At 51.2% G+C, this 25,637-nt stretch overlaps 1 protein-coding gene across 5 annotated transcripts in view; it reads right to left on the bottom strand.

The window, feature by feature from the left end:
• ZBTB7B (zinc finger and BTB domain containing 7B) overlaps nt 1–24,869 on the bottom strand; it is a 55,315-nt gene extending 30,446 nt beyond the window's left edge. Inside the window, exon 1 of one of the 5 annotated variants that reach the window (XM_079958160.1) lies at nt 24,768–24,869. In XM_079958160.1, coding sequence (XP_079814286.1) covers nt 24,768–24,861 — 94 coding nt within the window. In that variant the 5' untranslated portion in view covers nt 24,862–24,869. Of the gene's footprint in view, nt 1–109; nt 742–18,012; nt 18,157–24,354; nt 24,506–24,767 lie in introns of those variants that run through there. The other 4 variants (XM_079958162.1, XM_079958161.1, XM_079958165.1 and 1 more) reach the window with 4 other exon arrangements.
• Nucleotides 24,870–25,637: the final 768 nt, after the last annotated feature.

Here is a 25,637-nt window from a genome sequence, read left to right as displayed (position 1 = left end):
AGGTGCGGGGACCCCTCGGAAGCCTCTGAAAATGTGAAATGGCTGCTCATGACATTTATTGGGAAATCGCGCCGGTTTGGAGGCCTCGCCTCTAAACCCACTCACCCACCCAGGTGCGGGAGAAGCAGTTGTGGTGAGCACAGAAGCTACCTGAGGCTGATCAGCAAGCAGATAATTTAAGAGAAGCTTGTAAGAAAAGCGAGGCGCGGAGTCCTTTGGCATTCACATGCGCACACAAGCTCCTCGCAGACTCTGTGCTCCGTCCGTATAAACACAAAGCAGGGTTGCCAACTGTCCTGGAAGGCATGGCTTGGGCAGCTCCTGTGCTTCAATCTGTGGAAATCAGCGTGTGAGTGAGAGACCGCGTGGCGTCCCATGGCGCATGGATCAAAGCACACATGCCTGACTACAGAGCATCCCGTTCCCAAAAAAAGGCACAGCCGCGGAGGCCGTTTCGGAAGTTGGCAAGCATAGGCCGCGAAGCCTTCCGAAAGCCATATGAAAGGAAGAGCCGCCCTCCTCCTCCGCCTTTCCTTCTGGCATGCGCTGAGCAGCCGGCCCTTGGAGGTAGACTGCCCCTGAAGTGGGAGGTTCCATTAATGGCCAGCCAACTCCAGAGGCTGCTGCAGAAGCGGTGAGCCGTACAACTCGCAAACAGACACATGCATACAAAAGTCAGTGGAGGCTTATTAGCTCTGGGGTGGGGAGCCCCGGGCTCAGGGGTTGAATATGGCCCTCGAGATATCGCTATCTGGCCCTCAGGACTCTCCCCAGGCAACACTCCCCCCCCCCCCGCTGGCCCTTGGCTTCACACACTGCTTGCGTGTTTCTGCCTGGCCAGAATGTGCCTTTCAGCTCTGATCATATTGTCCTCAGCGTCATCTAGTCCAACCCCCTGAAATGCGGGAATGTCAACTAAAACATGCCTTATTTACTCGCCTGGAGAGAGAGAGAGAGGGAGAGGGAGAGAGAGAGAGAGAGAGAGAAGTGAGCAAGTGTAGCCCCATGCTCAAAGGCAAAATTTATATTTGCTGCCCCGCCCACTTTTGCCTCTGGCCCCGCCCACCGCTAGCACACACGGCCCTTGGCAGGCTGCCCAGAACAGAATGCGGCCCTCCGCTCCCCCACACCCAACTTTGCAGAGTGACAAAAATAAAAGTTGCCATCTGCGTGGCATCCTCAAAGTAGAACCATCTGACCTTGAAGCAGCCCTCCAGCTCTTCCCTATCGGGGGTGATTGCGATGGTTAAGATGGACAAGGACGGGAAAGACCTGGGTTCGAATCCATACTCGGCCATGACGCTCACTGGGGTCACAATGGGCCAGTTACCATCTTCCAGCCTAACCTACCTCGCAGGGTTAGTGTGGAGGGAGGGGGGAACTCTGTACGTTGCTTTGAGCTCCTTGGAGGAGAAGGACGGAGGATTAAATGTTATGAATATATAAGTAAAATCATTTTCTGGTTTTTTTCTGGGGGGGTGTCCTGTTCAGATTTTGCTATGTGTGACTCCCTGCTTCAAGGCTGCAACTCTTTGCCAGGATCTCTGGGAGTTAACATCTTAGAAGCGGGCGGGCCTCGTCTCCAGGACACATGCGTGTTAAGACACACACACAAGAGCGCCACCGCACATCCAGTCACATCGCACAATGCCCGGGCTCGTCTTGGCAGCAGACAATTGCAGTTTTGGTTTGTTTCAAACCCTCAATGAGGTGGCAGCAAAGACCCTCTTGGCTTTTTGAACAGGGTAGGATGGATAAATCTACCCAGCGGAGGCGCCTACCAGGAGGACTCTAGTTCCTATCAGCCCCCAAGGATGCTGGGAGTTGTAGTTCGACCATGTTCTCGGACTCCAGCTCCCATGAGCCCCCTAGCCAATATGGCCAATGGCCGGGGATGCTGGGAATTGTAGTTTGACCAATGTTCTTGGACTCCCATAAGCCCCCAGCCAGTCTGGCCAATGGTCAAGGACGATGGGATTTGTAGTCTAGCAAAACATCTGGTCAACAGCATACAGAAAGGGGAAGAGAGCCTTCAGCCACATGTTGCTGGCTGGGCATGCAGATGTTCTGAACAAGAATCTCAGGCAACAAGGATTTTACAACGTTGACCCTATTTCCACCTGTGAAACACCAGGGTAGGCGAGAGGGTGGAGGCGAGCAAGGATGACCCCTCCAGACAGACACTTTTATCAAGCACCAACCAACAGACGCTAGCAAATGGGCGCTTTGCGGTGTGGAAAGTGCACTCTGCACATGCTCCAGAGTCCCCTCCTGCTTCCACAAAGGCTGAACCAAACCTTTGGAGAGAAGAAGAGGGAATGAATCTCTCATTTATTCTGCCTCAAATCACAACCCTGGTGATCCTTTTTTTCTCCCAAATCTCCCTCGGGTGAGGAAAAATGGACTGCAAGAGGGGGGAAAGCAAGAAAGAAGCAAGAACGAGAGACACTGCCTTGGAATATGGAGGTTCTGCTTAGAATTCCCCTCTGGAACTCCCTGCCACAAGGTGCAGAGATCGCCACCCACTTGGTGGCCAAATCCCGGGAGACGGACGGCTGCCAGCCACGATGGGGACGCTCTCCCTCTGCTGCCAGGAGCGGCGACGTACCTTTGAATACCACCTGCCGGGAATCACGGGGGTGGGGTGGGGGGGGGGAGAGACATCATTACGCCACCTGCCCCAAGCGACCAGAAAGGGTGTCCACCACCAGCCTCGCTCCTCGCCCTACTTCCTTGCCTCCTGCCCCACTTCTCCGAGCCGCGTTGTGTCACCTGGCGGGGCTGAGCCAAGCCGGCGTGCCCCAACCTGCCCTGCCGAGCGACCTGGCAAGGTGGGCGCTGCCCCTGCTGAGCCAAGCCGCGCCCCCACCCAGGTCCCTCCCCGAAAGTGCTGGCTTGACTCAGCCTGCAGGGTAGCAACGGCGCCAGCAGAAAGGGTTTCTTCCCTCCTGAACAGATGGGGCAAGGCGGGCACAGAACTGCGCCAGGGGAGATGGCAAGGAGAGACAGGCCTGGCACCAGATATAGGACGGGGCTGCCTTATAAACAGGCAGACCACTGGTCCATAGAGTTCAGTGTTGCCTGCACGGACTGGCAGCATCTGTCTAAGGTTTCGGGCAGGGGACGTCCTCAGCCCTACCTGGAGATGCCGGGACTTGAACTCAGGACCTCCTGCATGCAAGGCCACTGAGCTCTGGTTTCCCAGCAGGGCTCTTCCTGTGTCCTTATGTTCTTTCCAGCAACTCCCTCTGCCAAATTAGAAGTTCCTAGTCCTCATGGTTTTGCATCAAGGGATGATTTAAACTGGAACCTAGGAAGTTTGGACCATTAGTCAAAAGAACATAGGTGGTTGCCTTCTACTGAGTCAGAATCTGGTCCATCGACCTCAGGACTGTCATCAGTGACTGATAGCGACTCTCCAGGGTTAGTGGCCAGGGACATGCTCTGGAGAGGACGCTCCCTGTCTGGTTTCGTCAAATCAAAATTTTGTTGGAAGATGTAAATAAAATAAAATAAAATAAAATCTCCCTTCCGTTGTCCTGGCAAGTACTAGGTGGGTTATTTCGTAAAGGTGCTCGTGTCGAGCGCTTCCTGGGAGGAATGCCCAGACCCCTCACAGGAGGGATGTGGCATTTGAACTCTGAACATGCTCAGAAACACACCATTTCGCAGCCTGGCACTGGAAGTGGGCTCCAATTAGGCCCCTCAAAGGAAGTGCTCTGGTCCTAGCCTTCTGCAGATCTGGTTTGCGGAAGGTCGCAAGAAACTAAGAAGAGCCCAGCAGGATCAGGCCGCGTCTAATCCCAGCATCCTGTTCTCACAGAGGTTGAGCAGGAGGACCTTGAGCTCAATAGCAACTCTCCTCACTTGCAACTGAGAATGAGGTAGACTGCTCCTGAAACAGGAGGCTCTAGACGGCTCTTGCGGCTATTCACCCATCAAAATAATCTGAGCTGGTTTCTGCCCCTATCAGAACGTAAGGCGAGGCTTCTAGATCAGGCCAGCCTAGTAGCCTATTCTCACAATTGCCAACCAGATGCTCTGAGTTCGGGTTTGTCTGCTGGTAGTACCTGACCAGATGCAGGTTGTGAGTGTGTGATATGGAAAAAGCAGCGGCTTTGTGTGTTTTCATTTCTATTCCACCTTTCCTCCCAGGAGCTGCTTCCCACTCTTGTTTTATCTTCACAACAACCCTATGAGGTAGGTCAGGAGTCAGCCCAAAGTCCCTCAACTGGGTGAGAATTTGAACCTGGGTCTCCATAGTCCCAGTCGAACACTCTGTGTGTGTGTGTGTGTGTGTGTGTGTGGAACAACACACCCGTGACCAAATAAGTCAGCTGCCTATGGGTAACTTTGCCCTGGGACTCTGCCAACCCTCAAATCTGTTTTTAAAAAAACAGACAAACCAGAACCATAGCTGTCAAGCGTCCCTTATTTGGTGGGACAGTCCCTTATCCCAGCACCATGTTCCGCTGCTGTCCCTTATTGGTGATGTCCCTTAAATAAGCTACTGAAGGTAATGGGGCCCTTTCTATGTCCAGCTGTGCTTTGTCAACAACAAATTGTTGCTGTTTTTTGTGTTGAATATATGCTATATGGTGATTTATGGACCTAATAGATATCTAAAGCCATTTACACGCAACAAAATATGTATTTTATCAAAGTAATTGTTGATCCCTTATTTTCGAGGCTGCTGGTCCCTTATTTTCAAATCTGTAAATTGACAGCTATGACCAGAACTCAGTCCGATAGAAAGCAAACTAACAAAGTTACACCCACCGTCTGTACTACGCATTTAAAGCAGTTCCATACCACTTTAAATAGCCGTGGCTTCCTCTGGGAAACTGTAGTTTGCTATGGGTGCTGAGAGTTCTTAGGAGACCACCCATTCCCCTCACAGAGCCACAGTTCCCAGAGTCCCCTAGGAAGAGGGATTGACTGTTCAAACCACTCTGGGAACTGTAGGTCCTAACAGGCCTCAGCACCCTTTCGCAAACTACAGTTCCCAGGATTCCTTTGGGAAAGCCGTGATCCTGCTTTAAATGTTCAGTGCAGATGGGCCCTTAGTCTCTAAGTCTGCGGGTGGGAGCAGGGAGGGAAGTCCCTTAATCTGCTCACCACCAAACAGGTGCCTCAGCCCGGACACCTGGGTTCCCCAGGCAGGCTTCCGATTCTTCTTTCGCCCACAGCTGCAGCGTGGGGGGCCAGACCGCTTCCCTCCCACCCCTCAACCCCGCTGAGGAAAAAATGAACAAGCCAGCTGGACAAGAGCCCACCCAGGTGGGGGAAGAAAATAGAGAACGAAAGAGAGAGAGAGAGAGCGCAAGGGAACGAGGAAATAAGATTGTCCGTTTACTACCCACTTAAGAAGAGCAGCTGATATGAAAGAGGAACTGCTGCGTGGCGGCTTGCAAAAGGGGGGTGGGATTGCTAACAGGGCTAGGATAGGCTAGAAGGGCATCGGACGACATGCACCTCGGAAAATGAAAAACACGCTCCGTTTTGCAAGAGGCATGGGGTGGGCACAACTGCCTCTGGGCAGGATCCCAGGCACCAACACACCCTGGGCCCATTTCACAGAATCACAGAATTGTTGAGTTGGAAGGGACACCAAGGGCCATCTAGCCCAACCCCCTTTTTTGCCCAACGTGAGACTCGAACCCACAGCCCTGAGATTAAGAGTCTCATGCTCTACCGAGCTGAGGTATCCCAGGGATAACGTTCATTTCCTGCCTTTTCCTCCAAGGAGGTGGCGTAAGTGGCTCTCCCCCCTCCTGGGTTTAATTCCCACCAGAATCTTGCGAGGTGGGATAGGCAAGAGAGAGAGACTGACACCCCTCCCATGGGTGGGATTTGAACCCTGGTCTCTTCCCAGGTCCTTGTCCAGTACTCTAACCACTACACCAATATGTCTTGAGAGTGGGGACATGCAAGACTCCAGGCCCGATGGCTCCAAAATGGCGTCCTAATGTCCATAGCCAATGGTGGTCCTACTTGAGAGTCAGCACCCATTAAGGTGAATGCGCACGGCTAACTGAGGCCCGTTCCTTTCAATGGGTTTATTCGGAGGAGGGTGAGCAGAGGAGATGGCAGCATGCCCAACGAGGGCACAGGGGCGAAAGCGAATTGTTGTCTCCCACCCAACAGACTTGGCTCTCTCCCACCCTCCCCGTTCCAAGTGCGGCCTAGAGATAGCGCCAGTCCGCTCTGGAGGGCCGTTGTGTGGCCCATTGAGATAAGGGGCCCCAAACGGCTGAAAATAAGGTTAATTTAGAAGTGGGAGAGCTACTTTCTTTTTTTTGAAAGTGAAAGGTTCCTATACTATACCCCTAGGCTGCAAGGGAATGGCACTCGGCCTTTGGTAAGGCCTAGGCCAGGGGAAGGCTACCTCGCAGGGGTGTTGTGAAAAGGGAGAACCACGCCCGCCACTTTGAGATCCTGGGAAGAAATACCGTATTTTTTGCTCTATAAGACTCACTTTTTCCCTCCTAAAAAGGGGAAATGTGTGTGCGTCTTATGGAGCGAATGCAGGCTGCGCAGCTATCCCAGAAGCCAGAACAGCAAGAGGGATTGCTGCTTTCACTGCACAGCGATCCCTCTTGCTGTTCTGGCTTCTGAGATTCAGAATATTTTTTTTCTTGTTTTCCTCCTCCCAAAACTAGGTGCGTCTTAGAGAGCGAAAAATATGGTATATAATAGGGTATAAATGAAAGAATAAATAACGAATAGATGAACCTGTTCCTCAAGCTAATGACAGGCTCTCTTCAAGTCTATTTCTCGAAGGAGATGTGATCAAGTCAAGGGACCACAGCGGGGTTTTTAAAATACTAATAATAATTTTATTATTTATACCCCGCCCATCTGGCAGGGCTGCCCCAGCGACTCTGCACAGTGTTTGCTTTGCTAATGCAGACAAATAACGAGCTTGATGCACGACAGCCTGATCTGGAGTAAGGCAGCTTCCTGTTTAAATCAGCCCTTTATTCAGAAACCTGAGGACTAGAATCTTGCTTTATATGGAAAGGCCCCAGTGGCCTAACTCTCTCCATATAAGGCAATTTCTCCCTCCCACCAGCACCCAGGGACCTCTCCCTATGCGCTTCAAATGCGCTTGAGCATTCGTCCCAGAGGGTGAGCCCAGGACACAAGGGTGTAGCCCCCAAAACAGGCACGGCGGTGGAAAGGGAAGAAGAGGCGGTTGCCCGCTTGTGCTGCAACTCCCTTGCCCTTGCGCAACGATGCCTAAGATGGCAACAGGATGGCTGAGGCCATCTCAAGGACCGGCTAGCGGTGCATAGCCACAAACCGCGACACCCCACACCTCCCTGTCCCTCTGTGCAACAATGAGGCTTGGGATCAGGGCCAAGAGGAGAGGCCTGTGTTTCTGTCCCTACTGGCGTTCCAGGGTAGACTGCCCCCATCCATGGAGGCTCTGCAAGGTCAGCCTGAGGCATCCAGCTTTCAGAGGTTCTCTTCTGCACCATGGGCTTTGCCTCAACATTTTGCCCCAAAGCACAAAGGGCAACGACAGTCCCCTCCTGTTTTATCCTCGCCCACCTGCTATTCAGGGGGTATACTGCCCTGGCAACCAGAGGCTCCATATTTAGCAACGCTAGCCAACAGCTTGCTGCTTTATTCTCATCCACCTGCTACTTGGAGGTGGTATATACTATCCCTGCAATAATAATAATAATAATAATATTTTTTTTTTATTTTTACCCCGCCCTCCCTGGCCTCAGAACAGCTAACATCATATAAATAATACAATCTGCATAAAAACAAGCAGTCAATTGATTAAAATGCACCCCAAAAATAATTCAAATAAATTAAAGTTAAAGCTGGACAAATGATAATCCTCAGGTTAAAACTGAAAGCGGTTAATACTAGACAGGACCAACTGTTTTCCACTGATATTATAAGGACCTGTGAGCGGGCTGGGAAACCTCCTTCGTGCTTTTTCTTATACAAAGAGAAAATGAGTCAGACTGAACCCTGACCAAAGGCCTGGTGGAACAGCTCCATCTTGCAGGCCTTGCGGAAAGATGCCAAATCTCGCAGGGCCCTGGTCTCTTGTGAGAGCACGTTCCACCAGGCTGGGGCCACAGTGGAAAAGGCCCTGGCTCTGGTTGAAGCCAGTCTAACCTCCCTGTGGCTCAGGATCTCCAAGATGTTTTTATTTGAAGACCATACGGTCCTCCGTGGGACATACCAGGAGAGGCAGTCCCGTAGGTCCGAGGGTCCTAGGTCTGAGGGTCCTAGGCCATATAGGGCTTTAAAGGTTAAAGCCAGCACCTTAAACCTGATCCTGTACTCCACTGGGAGCCAGTGCAACTGGTATAGCACTGGGGGAATGTGATCCCGTGGCGAAGACCCCGTAAGGAGTCTCGCCGCGGCATTCTGCTCCACTCCTCTCTGCTAGCCAACAGCTTCCTGTTTTTTCCATAGCCACCTGCTATTCAAGGGGTACACTACTCCTGCAGCTGGAGGCTCTATTACTGTTGTTGTTATGATGATACAGTGGTACCTCAGATTACATACGCTTCAGGTTACAGACTCCGCTAACCCAGAAATAGTACCTCGGGTTAAGAACTTTGCTTCAGGATGAGAACAGAAATCGTGCCCTGGCGGCGCGGTGACTTCAGGTTAAGAACAGTTTCAGGTTAAGAACAGACCTCCAGAACAAATTAAATTCTTAACCAGAGGTTCCACTGTAATGATGATGAGCTAAACCACCCTTCATCTGAAGATCACAGAGCGGTTTGCAACATAAAACTACAAGATGTCAACATAAAACACATAACAAAACTAATAACAACAACGAACCAACAATCCCTCTTCCCACAAACACATTTTAAAGGGCACTGGATGTCAATCAACCCAAGGCCTGGTTGAAGAGGAACGTTTTTTGCCTGGCGCTAAACGGGGAGCCATTGCAAAAAAGGCCCTGTTCTCCTGTTGCCACACTCAGAACATCTCATGGAGGAGGAACATGGAGAAGGGTCTCAGAGGATGATCTCAAGGTCCCGCGTAGGTTCATACTGGGGTTGTGACAGTCCTTGCAGTCCACAACCCCAGCCTCTCTGCCGCCTCAGTGAAAATCTTTTAAAAGACATTTTTAAAGCAGCTACGAAAGCCGGGCAGTACAACCACTCCCTGTCCTTTTGACCGATGCAGCTTTCCCCCCTCCCTCCCCCAGCTGCCACCCCCCACTCTGGTTGCACCAGCCAGGTCGCTGCACTTCCTGGAAATCCAGGTGAGGCAAGCAGGGAGATAAGGAGGGTGAAGCAGGCAAGGGAGAGGCCCAGGCACCTTGTGTGGCAAGGAGGGTTCAGGGTGGTACCATGGGGGGGGGGGAGAGACCTCCTGGAGAGGCCCGTGACTCAGCCTGGGTGGGAGCTGCTGTCGCAAGTGCGCTCTCTCGCTCTCGTTCTCTGTCGCAAACCAGAAGTGGTTATTAAGAGGAGAGACCCCACCCTGGCCTTAGACTCAGGCCTCATCCAGACACAGAGTCCGTTGCCTTCGCTTTCCTGGTTCTAAAGCCACTGCTTCCGTCCCCATTTTATATTCTTACGTTGCAATACCTCACTGTGTTATGGGGCTTTTTGATCAGAAATATCCCCATGCCAGGGGGAATTTCAAATGGCCGGCCCACCCGGCGGAAGACTGGTGGTCTGCGCTGCTGCAGTTGGAACAGCTCTTCTGGGTTTCAGGTGTGTGTGGGGGGGGTCCGTTTTCCCACCTGGGGCTGGGACCTGGCGCACAGCAATGAGCTGCTGCCCTCCCCATAAAAATAAAACAAGATTCTCGTCCTCAAGGTTATGAATAAAGGGCTGACTTAAAGAAGAAGATGCCTTAGAATGGTGTTTCCCAGCCTTGGGTCTCCAGCTGTTTTTGGACTACAAATCCTATCACCCCTAGCTAGCAAGACCGGCGGGCAGGAATGATGGGAATTGTAGTCCAAAAACAGCTGGAGGCCCAAGGCTGGGAACCAGCACAGAATTGAACCAGCACAGAATTGTAGCGTCAGATGGTACCACAAGGGTCGTCCAACCCAGTGCGTCGCAGAAATCTTTTGCCCAACGCGGCACTCGAACTCGCAACCCTGGGATTAAGAGTCTCATGCTCTACCGACTGAGATAGTGACGGACCTCACTGTCCGTCAGCCGGGCAATCTACACACAGAGAGTTCTTTCTGCAGTCCCAGGTAAAATATAAGAGTTGTCAAGCAGTGAGTAGGGAGCCCCAGGTCCAGGGGGCATTGATGGCCCTCCAGGCCTTCTCTCTGGCCCTCCGGACTCTCCCCATACACCTCCTTCCCCACACCACGCCCCTCCCCAGCCTTGCTTCGCAACCTCCTTGCTGGTTTTTGCCATTCTTGAACTCTGACATATGCCTCTTCCTTGCTTGGAAATGGAGGACAGAGCAGGGCGTATAGGACTTTGTGTGCAAAAGAATATAAGACTATTTCACAAAGGTAAAATCTATGCTAGTTGCTCCACCCACTTTTTGCAACTAGCCCCACCCTCTCCCAGAGCTACAATTCCCAGAGTTCCCTGGGAAGGGGGATTGATTGCGGAACCACTTTGGGAATTGTAGTTCTGGGAGGGGAATAGGGGTGTCTCCTAACAACTCTCAGCACCTCTAACGAACTACAGCTCCCAGAATTCTCTGGGGGAAGACATGAGTGTTCAAAGAGGCATCCTGATATGGCCTTCATTACTCGCATGATGCCATCCTACAAAGCACCACCGTGGTATTTTATCTTGACTTAAAAAATCTATACCGGGGGCTCCCAAACTACGCTTCGTTCTAGGTGCTCTTCAGCTACGCCGTGAAAGACAGGAGACAGCGTTTTCATCACATTAAATATCTATATTGTATTTTTTTATCGCTTTGTTTATTTCTTATATTTTGTAATGCCGTTAAATGCAATACGGAAGAAAGAATAAAAATTCAGAATCATACAGCGTCTACAATTGCTACAACGGGAACAAAAATCACAAAGTGGTCCAGTAAGATCCCCCCAGCAATTTCCAAAGAGGGGAAAATTGGAACCAATGATACACACGGTAAATATCCGTCTTCTTTTCTTAAATAAATAGATGAATTATCTCTAAAACATCAATACCAAATATTTAAACGTTTGCTTGTAAAAACATGAAAATATGCTTAAATTCATTTCCTTCCAAAGGGCAAACATTCTGACCCTTTATCTGTTATTATCTGGGGTGTGTCTGTGTGTGTGTGTGCATGTGTGTAGATAGATGATAGATAGATAGATAGATAGATAGATAGATAGATAGATGGATGGATCGATAGACAGAAACACAGACAATCATTTGTTGACTTCCATTTAATCATTTCCTCCCTTATAATTTTATTTGGACATGTCATCCCACTTGTAATTTCCTGCTGTTCCCAAATCTTGCAATCACTTCTTGGAACCCGATGTCTGACCTACCTTACAGGGCTGGCGCAAGGAGCAAATGAGGATGGGAAATCCCACAGTTGCACCCCACACTCCCACACACATACCTGCACCCTGAAGTGGCACACTTGCTGTGCCCCAGCACTCCCAGCTCGTCTCCATTACTGTGGGATTATTCCTGTTTTCACCACCTCGTTCTGCTATCGGGGCTGATCAGGACCCCAGCCGACCTTACAACACCCTTGTAAGGTAGGACAGAATCACGATTACTGGCAAGGAGAGCCTGTCCGAGCAAAGAGGCTTGCTTACTCCTCAAACCATGTCCCCACCTCACCCTTCCAGGTACCCCTAAACTCTTTGCAGAAAATCGACTGCTTCCTGGGTTTGCATGCCAAGGACGGGCACTGCCAATCTTCAGGACAGCAACAACGAGATATTGGCACCATCTGAATACCTTTGGTTGTTTTGCAAAGAGACATTTTTAAAAAGAGGTCGTTAGGAGAAGCAGAGATTTTAACGGACTGACCCAGATCGTCACCTGAGGCCTTTCAGGAGGGTGGCAACACAAAAACGGGGCCTTTTTGGTGGTGGCCCCCTGCTTCTGTAACACTCTCCCCAGAGAGGCTCAGCTGACACCATCATTACTTATCTTTAGGCATAAGGCAAAAACTTTTATTTCCCGTCAAGCCTTTGGGCTTTCATTTAATCTGTGGCCTCCTTCAGGGGGTGGGACGTTTTAGTCCTGCCTTTTAAAAATATGAACAAATTTTTAGTTTTCTTCCATTTTAGATTTATGCTGGTTTTAACATGCACTGTTTGTTTATTGCCACTTTTGAGGTTTTTTTTGTAATAAAAAGGGGGAGGGACCCAACTAATAAGTTAAAATAAATAATAATTTGAGGGTTTTGCAAGGGCATAGAAAGCGCAGCTTTAGCGATACGCGCCATGCTCTGCTGTCACCCCCTCTGACCCTTCTCAAAAAAGGAAAACGCACAAGGAGAAAAACGGAAGGCATGGCTGGAGGAGGAGGAGGAGGAGAAAGGAAGGAGCTGGTGAAACAGAACCCAAGTCTAGGAAACAGGAAGGACAAATTTGACTGGCCACAAGCCATCCCCCCCCCCAGGGGGTGGAGAAAGGAGAAAAAAAATGTATTTCCCCCTTTCTTCCTCTTGTGCACAAAGACCTTCAGTGTTGTATTCCTGAGGAGGCCAGGAAAATTATAGCTGTCCTGCTGTTGCAGGCAGTTAGAAAGAGCAGAGGACACTCTGCACATGCTCAGAGGAACACTCCACTTCCCTGGTTTCTGGCTGAGGGACCAGCTACCACCTTGAGGTCGTCCCACTCGAAGCAGACCCCGCTGAAATCTAGTCATTCGTTTCAGCGGGGTCTACTCTGAGTAGGAAGCGCGCTTGATGGAACCCCTTCAGCAGGTTGGCTGGTTCGCCCTACCAGGCAAAGGTTCCCCCACCCGAATCCGCAGGCTCAGGGCACAGCTGGAGGGAGAGATTGCAAAGTGTTTCATATGAGCCAGGAGACTGCAGAGAGAAGGAGGGGAGCAGGAAGAAGAAGGTGGAGTCATTCAGGGAACATTACAGGGTGGGACTTGGCCCCGAGGGACTCGGGAGAGGCGGTTGGGTGGGGTCTGCTGCCAAGTGGGCGTTGGGACGTGTGCAGAAAGGGGCAGCTCGGAACAACACCCTGTGCCTCTGTTGTCGCGCACATCTCTGCAGGACAAAGGTAGCCAGCCCTACTGGACTCCAACTCCAAGCAGCCCCAGGGAATTATGGGAGCTGCAGTCCATCAACATCTGGAATAGTAAAGACAAACGTCCGAGGACTTAGAAGCAGTTGCGGGGGGTGGAGGGGGAAAATATCCTCAGGTTCAGCAGCTCCCCCAAATTCCCCATCTCCACAGAGCAGCTGGAAACTACAAAAATTGCAGTTGCAGTGAAAATTTGCACGCCACCCCGTAGATTTCAGAGTTGTTCACGACATAAAATTGCAATATAAAAAAGTCAGCTGGGATGACAGGCTCCTATAAAAGGACAAGGGAGGCAATGAAGAATTGGAATTGGATACCCATAACTATGTATATCAATTTGAATAAACAAATAAATATAGGGGGGGGGGTCAGAATGTTTGCTGCTATAAAGGAAAAGGATTCTCACTTCTTCGCAAGTAAACGTTTACATGTTTGATATGGAGATTTCAAAGGTGACTCATTCGTTCGTTTCTGAAAAATAGATTGATGTTTCACACATACACACATACCTCACAGACACAGACATTTGTGTGTCGGACCAAGGTTCAAATTCGCACGTGGCCCTGAAGCTCCCTGGGTGCGACGCTGGAACTTCTCAGCCTAATCCGCCTCACAAGGTTGTTGTGGGAATTAAATGAGGAGGCGGGGACCACTTTGAGCTCCTTGGAGAAGAATCTGGGATAGCGACATGGGCGTAGCCTGGCTTTATTTTAGTGGGCCAAGCAAGCTTTATGTTTTGGGGGGGCAGAACCAAGATACCTGAAATGCAATTGGTCAGTTAGTTAAGTATTTCTATTTATTTACTTGGTTTAGAGGGGGGCAGCTGCCGCCCCTCCACCGCCTTGGCTACACCCAAGGATAGCAATGGGCTAAATAAATAGATAAATATATAAATACATTCCTCTCTAACCTCATCCACCCAAACAGACCCCTGGAAAAAATTGCTGAGGTTTTCAGCCGACCACTCCATGATTGCTCCCACCTGGTGTAGCAATTGTCATGCGCTGTTTTCCATTGTATTTTTTAATTCGTGAGATCCACATTGTGAAACGAGAAAAAACAATATAAGAAATAATAAAAAAGGAATCAAAAAAAAAAAAAAAAGCAAGAATCGTTAATGGAAACATCTGGATGAAGCTATTGAGCCAAGAATGGTCCACAGACCACAGTTTGAGAAATGGGCACCCCTGTTTTGCATTTCTTTTTTTGGGGGGGAATAGTGGAAACCTAGGGACACGGGTGGTGCTGTGGGTTAAACTACAGAGCCTAGGAGTTGCCGATCAGAAAGTCGGCAGTTCGTTGCTCGGTCCCTGCTCCTGCCAACCTAACAGTTCAAAAGCACGTCAAAGTGCAAGTAGATAAATAGGTACCACTCCGGCAGGAAGGTAAACAGCATTTCTGTGCACTGCTCTGGTTCGCCAGAAGCGGCTTAGTCATGCTGGCCACATGACCTGGAAGCTGTACGCCGGCTCCCTCGGCCAATAAAGCGAGATGAGCGCCGCAACCCCAGAGTCGGTCACGACTGGACCTAATGGTCAGGGGTCCCTTTACCTTTTAGTGGAAACCTACTTAAAAATAATATATATTTACCTACTGCTGTGGGGGGGGGGGGAGAGAATGGTAGTGCCCCCAATTCTTCAAGGTTAGACTTGAAGAATGCCCCTTGGGCATCACTAGTGGGCAGTGCCAAGGCAAGTGCGACCGTCCCACTGCAAGACTGCCAACTCTTTTAGGGCTGAGCTCTTTGAGACAGTGGCATCTCAGGCAGGCATCCCACAGGTGAAGCTATCCTTATCACCACACGTCCTTGCCTGGGATAGGGAAAGTTCACCTGTTGGATTTCTGCCCATTACACTGCTGTTAGCAAGCAATTCACCTCGTGCCAGGAAAAAAGGTGAGACTGACTCCCACCCAAGACACAGGAATAAGGTCAAAAGTGCCTCCCTATAAGATTCTCCCCATATAAGTTCCTCCAAAGTCCGGAGGAACAGTAATAATAATAATAATAAATTTTATTTATATCCCGCCCTCCCCAGCCGAAGCCGGGCTCAGGGCGGCTAACAACATTAAAACAGTGTGACATTATAAAACATTATAAAAATGAATTAAAATCAAAATTGATGGCAACCATAAACTAAAGCTTTGTAAAGATTGCCAGAGGAGGGGGTCAGGCTGCGCCCTGACCAAATGCCAGGTGGAACAGCTCTGTCTTGCAGGCCCTGCGGAAAGATGTCAAGTCCTGCAGGGCCCTTGTCTCTTGTGACAGAGCGTTCCACCAGGTTGGAGCCGCAGCCGAAAAAGCCCTGGCTCTAGTTGAGGAAGTCTCGAGTGGTTTCTTCCAGGTGGGGCAACTATATATAGGACTAAATATAGGCCAGGAAGGAACCCTTTTCTATGCCAGGTTTGCACTTCTCTCTGACACAAAAAATAATAACAACCAAGAGTGCATCTGAGCATGTAAAGTGTTCCTTCCACACTGAGGAGGAACCACAGCCTGGGAATAGGAGACAGAGCTCAGTCAACCAAGCTGTGTTTTCAAAACAAGACTGAGGGGTGACCCCACCCCAGAGCCCTACATTTTTTGAAATCCAGCACCCAAAACAAACAGGGGTTTGTTTTTTTAAGGCTTTTCCCAAACCAGCACCCAAAACACCTTGACCACTTGGCACCCATGTTTTTCTCAACTTCTGGTGTGGAGTGGGAAGTAGACAGAGCCCTCGTCCCAACCTACAATGTCACCCCAGCACCTCACAAAGTCACCCCCCAAACGGCCATGATTCTGCCCCCCCCCTTGGCACTCTCTCACACACAAGAGTTAAAATCTGACCTGACCTCGCCACCACCCCTCTCTCCAATTCCAAGCTGGCTGAGCCAGCCAGAGGGAAAATTGCAATGCTTAATCCCACAGCCCACACCAACCCTGAGTCCCACCCACGGCCACAGCTTATAGCCACCCACAATTGCGCAGTGCGCACACTCAGCCAGGCCCCGAGCAAAGCCTCCTTTTCCCAGCAAGGGAGTCCCAGTCCTGACCCCACAACAAAGGCCACGCTCTCACTTTGTCCAGTTTAAACCACAATTACATCGCTTTAACCGCTGTAGCTTCCCTTAAAAGAATCCTGGGAACAGTGTCATATACAATCTAATGTCCAAACAGCACCATCAACCTGGCTTGCGGGCGCCACAGTGGAAGACCTCAGCGCCATTTTCTTTTACAACGGGGTTTATCATTACTGTTGTCGTTCATTTCATTTCTATCCTACTTTGCAGTTTCGGGAAGAAATCTCAAAGCGGCTCACAATGCATCGAATAAAACCAGTGGCATAGCGTGGGTTGTCAGCACCCGGGGCAAGGCAAGTAATTTGCGCCCCCTAACCCGTGGATTTGCGCCCCCTAACCCTAACCCCCAGATGTTGCGCCTGGTGCAGCCGGGCCCCCCTGCACCCCCACGCTACGCCACTGAATAAAACAATCCAGAATAAAACAAACGCAAGCTTCAAGGAAATTATTTCAGATAAGGGGTGTTTTGCTTTCTCCAGTCGCCAACCCGGCAACCAGAGATCTCCATGTGGTCACAACCGGACATGCGCCTGGGGCTTGATTGGTTGCTAACACAGCCTGGGAACTGTAGTTTTTTAAAGGAGTTCTTAGAAGCCCTCTATTCCCCTCACAGAACTACAGTTCTCAGAACTCCAATTGCTAAACCATTCGGGGAACTGTAGCTCTGAGAGGGGAAATATGGGTTTGCTAACAACTCTTGGCACCCTTCCCAAGATCCCAAGAATCTTGAGGGGAGGAAGCCATGACTGCTTCTTTGCCACCCAAAAGCCACAAAATGGAGGGTCACATGTCTCCTTTGTTTTATACACCCCTGCAGTGCGGTCCTAAGGGTGAACACAGCTTAGAACCAGGGCACAGCTGGGCACCACAGGTGAATGCCAAAATACGGGTATGTGGGGAGAGGGAGGCAATCACCCCACCCCCCAAAAGCCACACATCCACGCTACACTGCCTTTGCATATGTCCTCGAATACCAGGGAATTATAGCGCCCGCTCCCATCTGCCTCGCACGCAATCACTGTTAACTGATATGTGAATATGTATGAATATTAATTTGGCAATTTAGGCCAAGCCGAAAGGAGCAGCGAGTTTCCTGGGAAGGAGAGGGAACCTTGCAAGCTCTCTCTCTTTCACATACACACCCTCTCTGCCCCACCCGTGCCCACAGCCGTGCCCTGAAGAACAAGGCTATGGGGTGCAATAATCTGTAGCAGCGGGGGAGGGGGGGTTGGACCTGTGGCACCCAACATTTGGAGGGCCGCAGATTCCCAACCCCATCCTATATGTCCCAGCCAATCAGGGAACCCATACCAAATGCATTTACAGAGGACGAGGAAGCAGGGATAAGGAACGAGCAAATGATGGACTCCAACTCCCATCAGCCCCTGCCAGCATGGCCAAGGGTCAGGGAACATGGGAGATGGAGTCCAGAAGCATCTGCAAGACCTTTAGTTCCCCCGCCCTCAGTCGGCCTGGCACTCCACCACCCAGCCGTTTACACCTCTCATGCCAGGGATGATAGACTCTGCACGCTAATGATCAGGAAAAGCCACCCGGCTCGGAGTTCGAATCCCCCCACTTGGTGTGTCAGAGGTGGAACGAGAAAAAACAACCCGGAGGAGACGGCAACTAGAGGTTCGTCTAAAAAGTTTAAAGGCTAAAAATTAAGACAGAGTGATCGGGGGAGCCCCTGGGGGGCAGTCCAAAGGCAGAAAGTCCTGCTCCCCCCCCCAAAAAAAAACCCTGGCCTCTCCAGTTCTTACCCCATCCGGTGCCCATGTGGCTGGTGGAAGAGCAGCTGAAGAGTCAGGAGGGTTGTGGCAAGAGTGCCCGCCGAGCCCTGCCCGGCACAGCGGCAAGGCCTGACCCACTTCTGCTTCCGACGTGTCACCTGCTCTCTCCCCCCACCCCACCCCACCCGCCACCCCGGGGAGGGGAACTTCGCCAAGTCATACCAAATGTTGCCTGGGAGGATACCCACTTTCTTTGCGCACAGACAAGCGCCCCCTCAAATATCAGCTAGCAAATGGGATTCTCCCCCTTGCCTTTCCATCGCCTCCTTCAGCTGGGCACCAGCGCAGTGGCACAAGCTGGCAACCGGTACTTTTTTCTTTGCCAAGTCGACTTGGCACTGGGGCCGGGGCCGGGGGGGGGGTAGCACCGGCAGCAGCAGCACGCAAACTGTTTGGTGCTCCCAAGGAAGCTGCAGGAAAAATAAAAGGAAAGGTTGGTGGGCGAACCCTCCTGGCCCTCCCTCGGCTCGGCTGTGCCAACCGGTTGGCACCGCGCCCGGCTCGTCGCAGGTTTCCCCCTGCCAAGCCAGGCTCCTGTTACAGGCCTCGCCTGGGGTACGGCAGCCAGGCCGGGGATGTGTGCCACGCAGGGTTGCCATGGAGTGCGGAGGAGCTCAGGGGCAGCGTCGTCCCCCACCCTGGGGCGGCGAGGGAGGGGGGCACCTCCAGCAGAGAACAGGGCGCGGCACATGCAGGGAGATTTCTCCGTGGTTTCATCAGCCGCCCCCTGAGGAGGCTGGCTGCTGCAGCAGCCCAGGCTCCCACGGCAACCAGGCCACATTTGGCGCAGCCAGCCCAACTAGGCCACAGCTCCGAAACCAGGAGCAGAAAGCAGAGCATGAGCCAGGCCGGAGAGCGGGCGGCCGTTGTGGCTGACCCTGTTGCACTGCTGACTGTCCCTCGGGCCTCCGAAACCCCAACCTCCTTGCCTGGCATTTGGGGTCACCAGCAACCCCCCCCCCCACTTTTAACAGATAGAAAAAGCAAAACTTTCAAAAATAACAACTTAGGCAATACATTCATCTTAACCGCTTAAATTCGGCCCAACAAAGATAATTTCAACCTTATCCAAATCTCTTTTGATATCCTTCCATAACTTTTCATAATTGTCTTTCTACAGTTTCAATTTTTTTGCAGTCATATTTACACCCAGATACTTCACCCTTTTCGAGAAAAAGCAAAACTGTCAGGAAGGACATGGGTTGGTGGGGAGAGGAATGCTGCACCTGTTGAATTTCTGCCCGGGCTGCAGGAGCAAGAAGCAGGAAAGGAGTCCCCAAAGACTCAACCCACAAGACCACCCAGCCAAGCGAAAAGCAGGGCCAGAAATAGACCAGAGTGTAACCCCCCACCTCCCACAACCCAGAGCTTTTTCTTCTTTTTATTAGAAAAAAATAATAAGTGCAAGTCTTAAACAGTGATGCAGCTGCAAAACTGGGTTTCAACACAGCTGTTTCAAAACCATGCTTAGTTGACACCCACTCTTTATCAGAGAATAAAGGAAGGGAACTCAGCGCATGCTCCGAGGTTCATTTTAAAATCTGCATTTCCCTCAACGACTTAATGCATGCAAATGAACTGCGGACTTTACAGCAAAATACCCTGCAAGTGAGCTGGTGGTAACAGAATATTCTTATATATTGGTGGTAATTTCATCTGCTTAGTTGTGTTTATAGGTGCACATCTTCGCACACGAACAGGCTGGTGGCTGAGGCAAATAAGTATCTGATACTCCGCATGTGCTCAGAGGAAAGGCTAACCAGCCAGCACAAAACACCATCATCACGAAAAAGCTAGTGACATTCAGTTACGTTTTTCTCACAAGCACCCACTGAACTTAATGAGCTTTAATCACGCATAATGGATAAAGCATAGCTGAATACCACCTAGCGTTCCGTCATTCTAATTTAATTTTTGTAATGTTTTAAACCATTGTCGTTAATCGGTCTTCTCAATCATTTAACTGTTTTTGTAAACCGTTTTGAGGCTTTTTCTTTTTTTAAAAAAACATTGATCGGTGCACAAATCTTACCAAACAAACAAACAAAACAAAACTGAGAAGGGAGAGGTAAAACCAAAGAGGTGTTGGGGGGGGGCTCAGTTTAATTTTGGGATGCCTTAATCCGAGCATTTACCTTCTCAGTCGCCCTCACGTCCTTGCCTGCTATTTATTGCTCTTCCCCATACACACACACACACACACACACTCACACACCAACCTACAATCCACTTTGTTGCCTCACGAGCCCCCCCCTTCCCCCACCTCCAGCACACGAGGAGGACACCTGGGGACATGGCGCAGGTGTATTCTTAGCTGCCTCCCCACCTTGCTCACCCTTGCGCTGCCGGTTCAGAGCCCTCAGGGAGGTGGGTCGGCGCAAACAGGCGGGTGAGGCTGGCTCGCCTCGCAGCCTCCGCAGGCAGCCTCCGGGAACCGTCACCCTCTGGCACGCAGGTGGGCAAAGAACTGTGTGTCCACCTTTACACACGAGAAGAGCTTACGATCCATACTCTCGTGCCAGATGAGCGGGGTACAAATAATAAATTATTATTATTATTACTTCAGCAGCCATGGCTGCCTCCCCCAAAGAATCCTGGGAAACCGTAGCTTGTTAAGTGGGCTGGAAGTCCCCTTAGGTCACTGAGCTACAGTTCCCTGGGAAGGGAGATTGCTTGTTAATCTTGGGAACTGTAGTTTGCTCGGGGGGCAGAGAGTTGTTTGGCGACCCCTCCTCTTTACCCTCACAGATCTACAATTCTCAGAGCTCCCGGGGAAGCGGGTTTGGCTGTCAATCCTAGAAACTGTGGTTCTCACCTTCACAAAGCTACAGTTCCCTTGACGGTTCCCAGGATCCTTTGGGGCAGGGGGGAAGAGGGGCATAAGAGTGCTTTAAATGTATGGTATGGACGTGACCCACATCCCGACTGGGGCAGTGAATGTTGTGTGGGTGTGGAGGACAGAACGCAGAGACGGAACAGCTGGTTATGGGTTGCATCCAAGTTTAATCATACCCAGAGTAGGCACAGCAAAACGAATGGACATGATTAACATTGGGCCAGTGGGTCTACTTTGAGTATAACTTAGTTGGATACGGCTCACCACTTGTTCTCTGGTTTTCTGGGCAGTGTCCAACTGAAGCATTTAGAACAATTAAGAGCATCCTATTTGTGAAACAGAAATCACAATATATATACTTAGACAGGATAATATAAACATAGAAGTCAAAATCAGAGTGATAAAATAATCTAGCTGGGGGAGGGACCTCCCAGCCGGCATAAGAAGCAGAGACTTATAGGAACATAGCAAACGGCCTTTGGTACATCCAGTTCTGTACACCAGGGTTTTCCGCTATTTTTTTGGACTACAATTCCCACCACCCCTGACCACTGGTCCTGCTAGCTGGGGGTGATGGGAGTTGTAGTCCAAAAACAGCTGGGGACCCAAGTTTGGAAAACACTGGTAGCAGTGGAGACGCCAAAGAACTGAACCCGATACCTTCTCCATGCAAAGTAGATACACTACCACTGAGTATTAAGATGTTGTGATAAGGGAGAAGAGAACGTCGGATCCACACACACAGCTGTCAAAGACCCCATAATATTCCGATGCCACACAGGCAAGATCACACCCTGCGTTAAGTCTCCAGGAATAACCACCACTTCCAATTTCTGGATTCCCACTTGCTAATCTGTGTCATTAACCAGACCCACCAGCCTAGGAGAGATTGCCAGTCAACAAAAAGGACCTTTCTGCATTGGAACATAATAGCTTATACTCATCAGTCTTATCAATCAGACCCGTTTGGCCATATTATTCTGTACGCTGAAATAAGACGGATGGAATAGTTTTATTGTCAAGGGACAGAGGATGATGTCTCTTTTCTTGTGGGCTGTATTTGCAAGAAACAAAAGTGGGAAAGGGCTGTTTTCAAGGATAAACTCTGTCAGGCTCGGAAACCACCACAGCTGCGACGGGAGATTCCTTAGTTTAAAATATGTAACTAAGGAATCTTCCATTGTCATATCACGATCGATTTGAAAGTTTTACTGGGTGAGCCATTAAAAAATATAAGTACTTGAAAATAAAATATTTATTTGATTCAAATTATCACATTTGCCTTTCTTTTTCTCCCCGTCCTTGTAACTCTCAAGCATCGACTTTGATGTTAAGCAGACTTCCTAAAAGTAGAAAGTATTTAACATGTGTGAAGCACTTTCTTTGTAGTGCTACCAATAATATTGCTTTTTTTAAGGTCTGGACCATAAGCTGCATTTCATTCCACTGAAAGCGGAGGAGGGAGGAAAGGAAGCTCCCCCTTTGCCCTAAACTTTACAAACTTGTTTTGGGACACTGCAGAGGGTGGGGAGAGCCGAAAGGTCAGGAGAAATCCCGAGCAAAAGTCCCACCCCAAGAATCATGGCTCCCAATAAGAACAGAAGAGGAAGCCGGCTGCCGGATCAGACATAATGGCCCATCTAGTCCAGGATTCTGTTCTCACAACGGCCAAACAGTTGCCTGTAGGAAACTCGCAGGCTGCTGCCAGGCTTGCCAAGGTTAGCACACCTATAGACACAGCCCTGTAAGGGAGGGAAGGGTAATCAGTGGGGCTGGGTGCAACTTGGAGGGCAGAGTCCAAGTAGTAAAGTTTGCCCAAAGGGAAAAGGGAAGAAAAAAGAAGTCACCCACTCAGTTCTTATTAGCACAGCACCCAAGCAAAACGGGCACCTTAAGAATCATACCCTTTGGATTCCAAAGGGCACTTCTGCATTTGAGACAAGGCCTGCTTTCAATGCCCGTGTGCCAAGCGGGTAAAACAGCTTTCTGCTCAATTGCCATCCATTCCCTGCTTGCGGGGGGTACAAGAGTGGGAAGCGGGGATGCACAGGGGATGAGATCCCAGTTGGGCCCCTCCCTCCCTGGCAGCGCCTAAGCCACAGATGCCACCCCTGCTCCTTCTTGCACACAAGAATAGCTGGGTCTTAGCTTCAGTGGGGTAAGGTATTTGGGGTCCACCCTACGGAAGCAAGGAATCCTGCAGCAACCACAAGGTAAGACAGAAGCCTGACAGCAACTCTAGCTAACAAGGAAGCTCTCATCCTAATAAAGTCCCTCCCCAGGTTACAGTCCAGCAACTGGGCACTGCCCGCTCCAACCATGCCCACCTGACCTTAGCACCATCCCCAGCTCATACGAGGACGACGACAAGCCACGGTCATGTCTTACCCCTATTCAAACCTAACAGCTCCAACAATTAAAACTGGCTCCACCATTATTTGAATGACGTCCTTTTTGGCGGGCACATGCTGCCCACCCCTGGCAAGGAGTCAATACCTGCCTGCCTGGACAAGAAGATTTTGTGACAGGGGGTGCAGGTGGCATATGATGGGGGGGGGGGGAACTACACACAGAAACATGCCCACAGTTTATGCCAGGGCAGTGCCAACCCACGGCGCAGAGAGGGCAAAGGATAAACAGTGGAGAGGATCCCTACCTCTCTGATGTCGCCAAGGCCCGGACCTGGCACCAGCCACGTTGCCAGGAAACCTTTGCGAACCAAGCACCCCCTAAGTTCATCCTTCAATGCGCTGGACGTCTACAAGCTTAGCGATTGGTAAAAATAGCCCCCCAAGCTGGGAATCTTCAAACTCAAGAAGGAAGGGGGTGGGGGAGTAACCAGGGAACCTGTCAAAGGAGGGGCGGAGTTGATCCACTCTCAAAAAGGCCTGGAATTGTGGAGTAATCCCCCCGCAAAAGAGGGGAACACCCCCCCCCCTCTCGATCCACAGAAACAAATACCCATACAAACAATCGGCTCCAATCATTGGTATGGAGGAGCCTGGGAGAGAGAAAACGGGCGTGACTTCCAAAAGATCGCCCCCCCCCGACAAAATCAGGTTTTAAAAAACTGGGATAGGGAAACGGCTCACGCCTGCCCTGATCTTATCCCCAACGTGCCTTTTTGCGTCCTAACATCACCTCTTATTGGGAAGTGTGTGGGGGGGGGGGGGGAGAAGGGATCTGGGGAAAGTAGGTGATGGGGGGGGGTAGTGGGGAGGATTTGGGGAGGGGGAGAGGAAAAAGAGCCATGAGGAAACTCCCACCCAGCCACCCCACGCAGCTTGTTATGTGGGGCTCGATTTCTGCTCTCGGGGTCCCCGCGTGTGCGTTTAAATCTCCGGGAAGCAGAGGGGAAGTTTCGAAGGAGAAATGGGGGGCGGTGGATTTCCAAAATTCCTGGTGAGGGTCAGTTTTGAGACCCAGAACCCCCATCTCCGGAGGATCGGCGCCCCGCCGCGGAGGATCGGACTCACCCCAATATTTTCCCCTTCCGGCCAGGTTCTCGGGACGCTCCGTGGACACTTTTCAATAGGTACCGAGATCCCTCTTGCGCGCGTGCCTGCGCTGGCCGGTGTCGGCGGAGGAGTGTCGCGCACGATCCCCTCCGCCTCTCTGCGCCCCCTCCCGGCTCACCTGTCCTGGCCACGCCCCCGGCTCACCTGTCCTTCCTCCCCCGCCCCCCCCTCCAGCTTAGCAACCCAGCTGCGCCAGGCGACCTTAGCCTCCCGCAACCCGGAAAAGGAGGCCAGCCCTCCTCCTCTCTCCAACCCCCACCCCCGACATTGCGCGCCCGTGTACCCCCCCCACACCCCACCTGCGCCAAGCCCCGCCCCCACCTGCGCCAAGCCCCGCCCCCGAGCCTCCCGGCGCCCCGCCTTCTCCGCACCTGGCTGGCGCACTTCCACTCGCCATCTCATCCTCTCGCGTCCTATTTTTTCCCTCCTCTTCCCAAGGCAGCGGGGACGATCCCGCCTCGCCATTGGACGGAGCGGGCGATCCCTCGCCTCCCACTGGCGGGACCCGCCGCCCTTCATCCCTCCGCACCCGCCTCCTAAGCGCCTGGGTGGGTTGGGTGAGGGGAGAGGGTTATTTCAGGTCGTAAAAGCTGGCGGCCATCAGATCCCTTTCTCTCCTTTATATTTCCCCCCTCCTTTATCCGCCGGACGCCTGGGTTCTTTGCAAAGGCTTTCCACGCCCTCCTCCTCCCCTTTGCTGGGAATCTTTGCAAGGGTTAACGGGCTTCTGCAAACTTGGGGTGAGGGGGGACTGGAGATCCGGTCTGGGTAGGGGTTTTTTTTGGGGGGGGCGTCATTTCGGTCACTTGAGGAGAGTCCTAGGAACAGCTGAATCATCCGAGGCTGCGGAAGAGAAGTTTGCAAGCGGAAAGGATGATTTAATCCCCAGGCGGTGGGGCAAGGGGAAAGTGGGGGGGGGGAACACACGACTTCCCACTTGGGGAGGGGGAAGGATTGGTCACCCCCTTCTCCTCCTCCCCCCCCCCTGCGCCGCAGCGCTTGGCCTGGATGATGCAGCCCGCAGCGAAGCCATCTGGCTCCGGATCAGCCCCAAGCGCGCACACGCCCTAAGCACCATCTACAGGCCACGTGGAGGCCCACCGCTCCCTCCTCCTGTTGTATTTATGCAGCCGTTCCTTTGGAGCAAGAACCTAGCCTGGCCTTTGGAAAGGCTCTCCAGAGCTGCTTCTTGCAAATCAATAATAATGAAATAACCCTGTGCGCAGCTTGCTGCTTTTTAG

The sequence above is a fragment of the Podarcis cretensis genome (assembly GCF_951804945.1).
Source record: "Podarcis cretensis genome assembly, chromosome: 16".
NCBI lineage: Eukaryota > Metazoa > Chordata > Lepidosauria > Squamata > Lacertidae > Podarcis > Podarcis cretensis.
Note: the sequence above shows the minus strand (reverse complement) of the source record. Positions and strands in the feature narration are given on the sequence as shown.